General features: G+C 37.8%; 1 protein-coding gene across 1 annotated transcript in view; it reads right to left on the reverse strand.

The window, feature by feature from the left end:
* Positions 1–12,162, reverse strand: part of MORC1 (MORC family CW-type zinc finger 1) — a 157,160-nt gene that overhangs the window by 37,399 nt on the left and 107,599 nt on the right. Inside the window, exons 16-19 of the mRNA XM_070508528.1 lie at positions 6,213–6,278; positions 4,964–5,211; positions 4,692–4,761; positions 52–156 (exon numbers count right to left, since the gene is read on the reverse strand). Coding sequence (XP_070364629.1) covers positions 52–156; positions 4,692–4,761; positions 4,964–5,211; positions 6,213–6,278 — 489 coding nt within the window. The remainder of the gene's footprint in view (positions 1–51; positions 157–4,691; positions 4,762–4,963; positions 5,212–6,212; positions 6,279–12,162) is intronic.

Here is a 12,162-nt window from a genome sequence, read left to right on the forward strand (position 1 = left end):
TGAATGTGAACAAATCTCAAGGTGTCATTTAGTTGGCAAAGTTTCTCTCACCAGGATTATATCTGGATCGCTGTTGCTGGTTTCAGCTTCAATCAAAGCCTCACACTCTTGCACGAGGTTTTGACTCTGCTTCCTTTTTCCCTCCCAAGAAGAGGCCTATAGTAAGGTATTAACAAAAAATATACAAAGATTAGTAGCAATCAATGGTACACCTTAAACCACCTTCAGTCAGCCTCTATTAACTTCTGTACAGAAGCAGAATTCTGTAGGGTAAACAGAGGTCATTCAATTTCTGATCTTCACCTTCAAGGAGTATATGACTGCGATAAGCACTTGTAAAGTTAAATAACAATACACAAAATAAAAAAAGGATACTATAAGGCAAATTAAGTATGAAATGAGTGTGTAGACTGTGGTGCTCAATAGCGAATAAAAGCGCTTAGAGCATTTTGCAAAGGACTGTATGAATTACTGTCCATATACTGAATAAATAAAGTCTCATGTGGATACACATATTGGTGTTAAAATTTATGCAGATGTCACCGAAGGGGACAAGATACACATTCATTTCAAGACATCTATGATGGCTTTCTCTTATTACGTAGTTCTTAATCAATGGATACTAGACATGCCTAGTATCATGTGAGATGTCTGCAGTCATTTTTTTGATACTGAAAAGACTTCCTCATACTTGAAAAGGTGGGAAACTGCAATGGAAAATTTATGGTGCAGTGAAAGGTCTCCTTTGAGTGGAATTGCTAGAAGTAAATTCTTAGCTTCTGGAGGGCAGGAACTGTGTCAATCTCCGAATCCTCAGCACTTGGCCCAGAGTAAACACTTAATATATGTTTCTCAAGTGAAATTAACTAACAAATGTCATTAAGGGAAAATTCAACGGAATTAAAAGTTGCAGATACAGGAAACAATAAGTCTATTATTTTTATTGGAAACCTTGTTTTCAGGAAATGGGGGGAAAAGTTGTTTAGGATGAAGAAAGTAGAATCTCCTGAGAGACACAAGGGTGTGGTAAACAAATTCTCTAGGAAGAGAAGTTAGTTAATTAATCACCTGCATTAATAGAGCTGAACTGTGATACATATAAGCTAAAACATTAGCTAATTCCACAGCCTTTGTTTTTGAGGGAGATTAGTCCTGAGCTAACATCCACTGCCAATCCTCGTCTTGCTGCTGAGAAAGATTGGCCCTGAGCTAACATCCGTGCCCATCTTCCCCTACTTCACATGTGGGATGCCTGCCACAGCATGGCCTGATGATTGGGGCGTAGGTCCATACCTGGGATTCGAACCTGTGAACCCTGGGCTGCCAAAGCGGAGCGCAGGAACTTAAATGCTACACCACCGACCCAGCCCCCAGAACCATTTTTATCAAGCTTTTGGAGCATATGATAAGATTTACTTGGAGCACATCTGCCTTCCTAATTCCATCTACTTAGACTAATATTAAAATTAATTACACTTCCTGCACCCCCTCTGATAGTGGTAATGCCTAGTGTTGTTGTGTTTATTGGTCAGGAGATTAGAAATTTACTGCAAATAATCCTTAAGTAATTGAAAGTTGTTTCATTGCAATTTAAAACCTGATTAAATTCCTTTTCAAAAGCTTATAAAGAATTTCACAGTTTTCTGGTCTCTCCGCCTCACTTCTAGATTTTCATTAACCATAGAATACCTTCTGAAATAAAATTATCTTACTTTTCCAAGAGTTGACATACAACCTCTCTCCATTTCTTCACCTTCCGCTTGCTAATCAATCCACTGTAATCTGGGTTCTACCTTCTTCACTCCAACAAAAACCAGACAATTCTTCCTGAGCTCATCTCTATTACCTTTAAAATCATTAGGTCAACGCACTATTTTAGGCCTTTGGCCTCTCAACAGAATTTAGCCTCTATGACCAGCTCTCCTTGAATTGCCTTTTTTCTCTCTTGGCTTTGAATGATAAAACAAATTCCTGGATTTTCCTCTTACTGCTCTGGCCATTCCTTCACAATCACTGTGCACAGTTATCCTCAGACAGTTAGCCATAGATGCTAAAATCCCTTAAGTTTCTCTCTAGTCCTTCTTTTCTTCTTACCCTTCCTTTTTACTTGGATGTCCTCTTGGAAGTCTCCAACTATATAAGCTGAACTCATGTTCCTGCTCATAAGCCCAGCCAACTTCTAGGATTCCCTATTTCAATGAATGGAATCACCATCCAACCAGGTGTAAGAGCCAGAAATTCTGTAGCCATTCTTGCCATTTCCCTCTGCTTCACCTTCCATATCCAATATATCACCAAAACAGCTCGACGTTCCCTCCTCAAGACAAATGCACAGGAATAAACGTATTTTCCTTCTGTCCACTGCCCCATCATCCCCCTAGCCCACACGACTGCTGTTTCTCCAGGAGACCATTGCAATAGCCACCTAACTGCTCTGCCCACTTTTACCCTGCTTTCTACTAACCTTCCTTTCACACTCAGCCAAAGTAATCTTCCTAAAGGAAAATCCGATCACATCACTTCCCTGTTTGAAATCCTTTAATGGATTCCTATTGTTTTTAGGACAAATGCAAAAACCCTTTCAAAGCCTATAGAACTGGCACGGTTCTGGTCACTTCCCACTCATCTCACATCACAGCCCCTTTCCATCTCTCTGCCCGTCATAGCTTGCTTCTTAAGGTACTTTGTATTCACTATGCTCCATCTTTAGGAAATGCTGTTCACATTGCTTGGAAATGCTCTTTCTTACCTTTTAACAATTTAATTGGAATTCAGTCCTAAAAGTTCAGCCATCACTTTTTCAGAGAAGGCTTCCCTGTCCTCTCAGACAGTCAAATCCCCTATTATAAGTACTCATGCTACTAAGTCACAAAAACTGCCGCAGCAGCAGTTCCCACTGTCTGTATAATTATTGGATTGTCTGTCTCCATGGAAGTTCAATGGGCGCAGGGACTGTATGTGGTTCTGCTCACGGCTGAATCCCTTGTAGCTGCCTGGCATACTAAATGGCACATAATAGACTATATATATATATATAAAATTTACATGTATATATGTATATATACATATGTATATGTATATATGTATATGTATACATGTATCTATGTATATGTATATGTGTGTGTATATATATATATGTATATAGGCTGCACTAAGTGAATCTCTCTATATAAAGTCTAAAACATCTTATTCTAACACCTGGACACACTTCAACTTCTCAATCACTGGTATGTTTCCAGAGCATGCAACCTACTCATAAAATACATCAAGAATCCCAAATCTTGAGATTGCACAGTTAATGAATGGAAATCAGGGTTAAGGGAGATATGACCATAAAGTAATAAAACTACTTCCTATATTGCAAACATGCTGCATTTTGGACATAGCAAGGGTTGAATAAATATCTGCTGAATATATGAACTTGTATGTTTGTGATACAAAACTAAAAGTAAAATTCTGACAATTGCAGACAGACTCAGCTTGGCTTCTATAGTCTCAAAGAAAGATTTAGGGCCCAAACTGCAGAATGATAGGGAATTGGACTTCAAATATATATATTTTTGAGTGTGTGAGTGAGGAAGATTCATCCTGAAGATAATATCTGCTGCCAATCCTCCTCTCTTTTTGCTTGAGGAAGGTTCGCCCTGAGCTAACATCTGTGCCAATCTCCCTCTACTTTGTATGTGGGATGCCACCACAGCTTGGCTGATGAGTGGAGCAGGTCTGCATCCAGGATCTGAACCCACAAACCCAGGGCTGCTGAAGCATACCACATGGAACTTTAACCACTTGGCCAGTGGGCTGGCCCCAGACTTCAAATATTTTAAGAGAGTCAGCTACCCAAAATGGAATGAGAAAAGGCTGCCTTAGGAGGTAACGAGACTCAATTACTCAAGATTTTCAAGAAGAGTGTATACACCATTTGCCAAAGATATTACAAGTAATGTGGGAAACATTTCTGTAATATAACTATTGTTCAGAATAATTCTTTTTGAAGGAACCATGCCTAAAATATCTTGTCTCCCACAATGCTTAACACAGTATCTCACACAGGGCAAAAGTTCAGGAGATATTTGCTGATCAAATTAGTATATTGCTTACAGAGCCAATGGCAATTCATTTGAATATTCTACGGTGGCCCACATCCAATTTTAAGGGTGAGTTTAATTTTTAGAAACAGTAAGAAGGCAGTTGAAGTCAAATTTGATGAACAAGGCAGATAAACTAGGCAATATATTTTGACTTATAAAAGATTTAAAATGGTAGTGAGATAATGTCCACAATCATTTAGCACTGAATCTGGCACAGGGTAAATGCCCACTCAATTTTAGGTATTGTTATTTAATAACAAAAATTAAATTGTTATTTAATAACAATAATTAAACTAAATCTGAGGGCAAATTTTCAAAAGGAATTAAATAAGCGTAGCATTGTCAGAATGAAAGTGTACTGAGTCTTCTAAAGAAACAAACGTTAGGATATGCGGAAATTCTGGGGTGGTACATTTGTTAAAATCTGTCTCAATACCTAGTTTTATTATCGACATTATATCCTATTTTTCCAGAACCTTGACTACTGTAGAATTTGGCTAAGCATTTTTCTAAAGTATTGAATGCAAAATGCTCAAGATTACAGGTTTATCCTACATGAATATTGCTCTCTTAAACACAGATTTAAAATCCTTTTCCCACCCGGGCAGTCTTTGGGGGCCCTTCAGTTGGCTGAGCTTCCCACACACTGTGACGTGCTGATATTAGCAGTCTGACTTTTCCTCCAAAAGAGAGAATAGAGAAGAAAAAATAGAAACTGGGACCTTGTCCAGGAAACTCAGATGACAATGTGTAGGCTATAATTAGAGTACTTGAGAAATGTGAAAATGAAGCCAAACATTTACCAAATGCTATGTCTCGAATAAGGGAGTTACTATACATTTTGTGAATAAGAAAAGAAAAAAAAAAAAAACACCTGGGATCTGTCAGCTAGTTTGACACTTTCCGGCAGGGCTGTTGGACATCTCTGCTGTTGAGGGTTTGCCTTCTTCTGTGTGGACTTCTTCAGCCTTCTAGTCTCTGAGATGTACGCTATATCAGAGGCCGTCCCTTCTGCGCTTCTTTTCCAGCCTCCACGGCTCACCGAAAGCTCCAGGGATGTAAGAGACTCATGCTTCAAGTCATCACTCGAAGGCCTGATTTTCTGAGTTTTCGTATTTTCCTTAAACAAGAAAGAACATGTTTTTATTTTTTGGTAGCCAGTTTTATTTATAATTAACTACCATTCCCCTGAAAACCTTATGACATTAGGTGATATTTATTACTAATGAGAACTTTAAAAAGCAGAAGCTTAGAAAACAGATGTTAGCAAATGCATACCACTATAAAGGCTCGTCTACAATTTGATTCGGCATAGCCGGGTTCAGTCAAGAAATCTTGTTTTGAAGATGCAGAAGACCCCAAATTGAGAACACAGTGTGCTTCCTGACTTCCTCCGAAGAGAGACTTACTTGCCTTTGGCTCCCTGGTGTATAGATATCAGTAACCTATTTACCTAAAGGTTAACTGGGGTTTACCAATCCCATCATCTGCCTGTTAAGAAATGTGAATAACTAAAACTGTAGAGTTTTCCATATTGGTATAACTGAAAAGCTCTACACATTCAAAAATTTCCCTGAAAACTTTAAATTTCAGATATTTGAGGAATATAATGTAATACGACATTTTATGAACAAGAAACAATGTAGGAATTACATATACAACGTATTTCCAGGCAAATATATATCCACAGACTGAATCAACTTTTTCTCTCTCTCTCCCTTTCTCTCTCTCTCTCCACACACACACACACACACACACACGGATGTATATAGGATTAAATACACACACATACATATATACACATATATACACACACATACATATATACACACACAGAAAATATTGGAAAGAAATACATTAAAATATTTAAAATGACCATCATCTTTAGGCAGTTAAGACAATGAGTGATTTAAATTTTCTTATTTGTATTTTATTTTCTGGGTTTTCCCTAAAAAACATGTATCACTTTAATAAGAAAAAAAATGATGGCAGTTAAAAAAAATTTATTAGTGCTTCACTTCCTGAACCTCATAAAGCATGGTGACATTGGGCCCTTGCTGGGTCTTAGCCTTCATATGGAAAGCATGACCTGAATGGTTCAATCCCACTTCAACTACTCACCGTAGATGCCGAAGTTTGGCAGGTGGTAGTGAACTCAGTGATCCTACTTGTTGGCATAAACTGAAGCTTTCATGGAAAAAAATCATTAGACAAATGTAAGTAAAAATAACTTCCAACTGACATATTACAATATTTCAATATTCTTCCTTTCTAAAAGAAGTTTCAAGATTGCACACCCTCACTGATAATTATTTAAGGAATTTCGGTTTAGATACACTGCAACAATGCTCTGATTAGCGGGGACTGGACAGTACAAGAGAATCTAACTGTTTGTTGAAGGATTACAGATCGACTGTCCTATGAGTAATTACAGGGTGCCACTGTGTCAAGTGATGTCCCCACAGCCCTTGTCCCCCATCTCTGGAGACCTTTGTTCTCACTTGCAGGTCCCAGCATCTGGAACGAATCCTGACCCTCATCAACAGCTCTGCCTAGTTCAGAGCCCTGGGCCTGAGCCTCAAGGGACTTTTGAGGGAAGACTGGCCTTAACTGTGTCCCTAATAACTGGATGCTGCTTTATCCCCATCATCTAGCTGCTGTCTTGTACTCAGAGGCATAGCTAGAGAGAGAGGAAGCATCTCTTCTCCCTGAAAAAGCATCAGCTTTTAAGCTAATATTTTGATGTGATAACTATTACACTAAAATGAGGAGATGCTAATGAAATACACGGAGAGAAGATAAAGAGTAATGCAGGCCCTGCAGCCTGGGCCCAGATTCACTCCCCCATGGATGAGACCCTGGTTAGGGGTCTGCTTGCCCCTCCTTTTTGGTGCACCCGTTATCTTTGGCTGTGCCACCACGACATCATCATGGTGTCCATCTGTGTCCAGATTCTCTAGGACAGAAAATTCACCCTGGGCTTGTAAGTGCTCTACCCTCCAAACTGGAATCCTCACTCTGACTGAGGGTTGGATCTGCACTCCGCTGAAAAAATTTCCGGTGTGGGTGGCCTGCATAGATTTTGAAATGGTGTCTTTTCCTCTGTCCTGAGATCCAAATGCCTCCAGTGCATCTTATAAACTGCAGGTACCTTCCAGGCAACCCTTCCAAAATTGAATTCACTATTTCGCCTGTGTACCTGCACCCACCCCCTACCAGTACTTCCTAGCGCCTTCCCTCTTTTGACCAGTGACATCGCCGAGCAAGGTTCTCTCTGGCTCATCATCACTCTCAGTCCCCTCCACCTGATCCCTAATCAACTTCGTGGGCTCCTCCACTTAGATTTCTTTTAAATTCAGAACTCTGCTTTAGCCTCAAGTCACCACACTTTTTAAAGGTCGCTATCATTTCTTGACTGAATTGTTTTCTATAATCTCATTTTCCTGCTTCTAGTTCAGAGACTTCTCTCCACCTATGTCACAACCACATTCTACACAGTATTATTCCCTTCATTACAATAAGGAAGAGAAAGATAAATACCTATGATTTCACTCATATGTCGAAGATAAACACATGGATAAGGAGAATAAATTCGTGGTTACCAGAGGGGAAGGGGTCGGGGGAGGGCAACATGGGTAAAAGGGCACATATGTATAGTGACGGATGAAAACTAGACTATTGGTGGTGAACACGATGCAGTCTATACAGAAACTGATAAATAATAACGTACACCTGAAATGACACAATATTATAAGCCAACATGACCTTAATAAAATAATTTTTAAAATAATAAAATAAAATAAGGAGAAGGAAAGGGCGGGGGAGGCATTCTCAAAATTGGACATATGTTAGAATCACCTGGTAAGCCTTTAAAAAGACCACTGATGTCCTTACTCCCTAAAATTCCAATGTAACTGCGTGGGGTGGAGCTTGGCATCAGTATTTTTTAAAGCTCTCCAAGAGATTCAAACATGCAGTCAGGATTGAGAACCACTAGCCTAGAAGATAGAGTCTCATTTCTGCACCACCCAGCACAGGGACTGGCACATCGCAGACATTCAATTCATTTATCAAATGGAACCAAACAGCACCTAGCATGACATACAAGCAGCCTGCACATCCTTGGACCTAAACTTGCTAAATTCCTCTTCTGGCACACTTTCCATCCCTCTCACAGCCCCTGCTGCCCTCACAGACCCCATGTCCAACCACATTTGCTAATCCCCAGGTTCACTTTCGTGTCCCCATGCCTTTGTAGAACCCATTTTCTTTGCCTGCAATGGTCTTTCCAACTTCTCCATTTGTCAAATTTCACTCATCCTTCAAGTCTCGGCTCAAATATGATCCACTCTAAGTGCCTCTCCCAATTCCCCAAGGGAGAATTGATTGCTTTATCTTCTATGGCCTCACAGCATTATTTCTCTTTAGATGCTATATAGGTAATATATTCACATGGAACAACATGCATCTTAGAAAGTATATTTTTAAGAAGTGTCCTTACTACTCCATTCTCCATTTGTCCAGCTTATACTCCAAAAACAAGTAACCTCTGATGTTACTTTTTGTTTATCTTCCCAGAGATTTGTTTATACATAGTATACAAGCATATATAAAAACATTTTCCCCACTTTTTTTGAGATAGGGAAAGTGGTAGTATATTATACATACAGTCTGCATCTTGCTTTTTCACTTAAGGATATATCCTAGAGATCCTTCTCTATTAGCACTTAAAAAGCTTCTTCATTCCATTTTACAGCTGCATTGTATTGTAATTTATTGTACAAAAATTTATTTAACCAGACTTGTTGATAGACATTTAGGTCTCAATATTTCACTATGAAAAATATTTTGTGATGACTTGCAAAATAGGTAATTTTGTAAATACGTAATTTCATATTTGTGTGAGTACATCTATATAATCAATTTCTAAAAGTGAAATTTCTGGGTCAAAATGTATAACACATTTGTAATTTTGATAAACGCTGCTAAACTACCTCCACCAGGCTTTGTGGTGGGCCAGCATATAGTCATTCTCATGAGTATGCCAAAAGCACTTGATAAGAAATATATTCTCTCTTTTGAGAGTACCGAGTTTGATTTGTATCAATTACACATAAATTATTATTATTATTGAGTATTGATTATTTAGGAATTTGTAGGCCGAGAGCAAATTAAAGTTTTCTATTACTTGAGTGATTGTCTCTTTTCCCATGTATCATTTTTAGGTTTTGCTTTATGGAACTCAACACTACATTAGCTGATGTGACAGATTTGTAATTGATACATCTTCATTGTGAACTGAAGACTTTAGCCTAATTCAATGCCCTTCCTTGCAGTGTTTAATGTTTTTTCCCTTGAATTCCAATTTGGCTGATATTAGGCTGGACACCTATTTTACTTTTGTATATTTGTTTGAAATAACATTTTCAATCTTTCTGAATTAACATTTTAGATGTGTCTTGTGTAGAGCACAGGCTTGACTTTGCTTTGTGATACAGCCTGAAGTTCCTTATCCGTTATTAAGGCATTTAAGTTGGGCCATTTATGTTTATTGATACCATGTACGTGTTTGGTATTAGTTGACATTTTGTTTTTATAATTTCTCTTCAGTTTTTAATGATACAGTCAATTTTCTTCTCTTTGTTTTATGTGTGTACTACTTCTGATACTGTTTTGTTTTGTTTTTGGTGAGAAAGATTGGCTCTGAGCTGACATCTGTGCCAATCTTCCTCTATTTTGTATGTGGGATGTCACCACAGCATGGCTTGACAAGTGGTGTGTAGGTCCATGCCCGGAATTCGAACCTGCGAACCCCAGGCCACTGAAGCAGAGCACGTGAACTTAACCACTACACCACCTATTATGTATTTTTTTCCTAGTGATTACTATTATAATGATAACTTTATATAATTCTCTTATTCTTAGTTCTTTCTATCCTCAGACAGTATCTATAATATGTTTCCTACGCTGAATGGTGACAAAATTTATTTTCTCTTCCCTCTCTTCTTTCACTGCCTGATATTTATCAATATTCTCTTTCTCAGTGTTTACACTAGTACCAAAAAGCATGTTTAAATTGCTTAAATGATACTTCTTGACCTCCTACTACACATGAAGCAAGCAAATTACCTTTCACCTTCTTTCATTCTTGACCTCTTTTTTTTTGTTAGTTGAATTATTTCTACATTTCCAGAGCATTTATATTCAGTTTGGTACCTAATGTCACATACGTTTTAGTCTTAGTTCTATAGTTAAATACAGCCAATGCTTATTTCCAGTTCTTTGCTGTAGAATTTTCAGATATCCCTTGCTGGTTGAAGTTTGATCTCTAGTTGTTTCTTCAAAAAAGGATCATGAGAACAATATTTCCTGAGTTTTTTGCTGTTTTCAAAACTCTTTATTATAAGTTTTACATTTGAAGAATGGTATGGTGAATGTAAAATTCTTGGTTTACATATCCTTTCCTTGAGGATCTTATGTTCTTACTTCATTATTCCCTGGAGCTGAGTTTTTGTAGAGAATTTGAAGCCAATCTGAATTTTTTTGTCCCTATAAATGATTTGATCTTTATGTCTATTCTTTTTCTCTACAGTTGAATAATTTTACTAGGATATGTCTTACTGCTGACTATTCTGGGACAGTTTTCCCTTCCATGCTGCATACTGTTTCAAATACGTAGCTTCAAGTTCTATTTTTTTGTGAAAAGTTTTCCTGATTTATATCTTTAAAAATGTGTTTTTTGGGGGGCTGGTCCCATGGCCAAGTGGTTAAGTTTGCGCGCTCCGCTACAGGCGGCCCAGTGTTTCGTTGGTTCGAATCCTGGGCACGGACATGGCACTGCTCATCAAACCACGCTGAGGCAGCATCCCACATGCCACAACGAGAAGGACCCACAACGAAGAATATACAACTATGTACCGGGGGCCTTTGGGGAGAAAAAGGGAAAAATAAAATCTTCAAAAAAAAAAAATGTGTTTTTACTTATCCTTAGTTTTTCTTTGGGTATTCCAATAATGCAAATATTGAATCTCCTTTTTCTACTTCTACTATCATTTTCTTCGTAATTATAAGCAATTCCTTCCTAATTTCTATTTGTTTTAATTGCTTTTCCACTTTTATCCTCTATAGCAGGGGAGAGAAAACTTTTTCTGGAAAGGGATAGTAAATATTTTAGACTTTGCAGCTGACATACAGTTGCTATTGCATGTGCTTTTTTGTCGACCATCCAAAAAGTAAACATCACTTTTAGCTCAGGGGCCATACATGAATAGGTGGTGGGCTGGATCTGGCTCACGGGTAATAGCTTGCTGACCCCTGCTCTATATCCCCACTATGTTTACCAGAGTGATAATCTGCCCTTGTGCTCTTTCCAATTGTACAGTTTCATTTATTTATTCTATTTCTTTCTTGAGTTCTACCAAATAATGTTTCATTTTCATCATTTCCTCCTGTTTCAACATCTCTTCCTGAATTCTTTGTATTTCTTTTTTGAGACGTTTCTTCATAAAAATTACTTTTTTTCACTGTTTTAAAAAATTTCTGTGTAAATGTGTATGTACAATTTCCTTCTGATGTGACATTTTTCTTTTTCTTTTTTAAAATTTAAAGCTTTATTGAGATATAAGTGACATACAATTCACTGTACATAATTCATGTGTACAATTTGATAAAATCTGGCATATGTAAAACCCATGAATCTATCATAATAATCAAGATAATGAACACACTGATCATCTTCAAAAGTTTCCTCATGCTCCTCTGCAATTCCTCCCTAACCCTTCCTAAACCCACTCCACCCCTGAGAAACCACTGATCTGCTTTCTCTCACTTTTTTGCATTTTCTAGAATTTTATATTAAGTAGAATCATACAGTATACAACTTTTTTGTCTACTTTCTTTCAGTAGAAAGAATTTTGAGATTAATCCCTGTTGCTATGTGGATCAATAGTTCACTTCTTTTTATTGCTAAGTAGTATTCCACTGAAATGGACATACCAGAATTTGTCCTTTCACCCATTGATGGTCATCTGGGTAGCTTCCAGTTTTTGGCTATTACAAATAAAACTACTAA

Source organism: Equus asinus, chromosome 5 (genome assembly GCF_041296235.1).
Source record: "Equus asinus isolate D_3611 breed Donkey chromosome 5, EquAss-T2T_v2, whole genome shotgun sequence".
In the NCBI taxonomy this organism is placed as follows: Eukaryota; Metazoa; Chordata; class Mammalia; order Perissodactyla; family Equidae; genus Equus; species Equus asinus.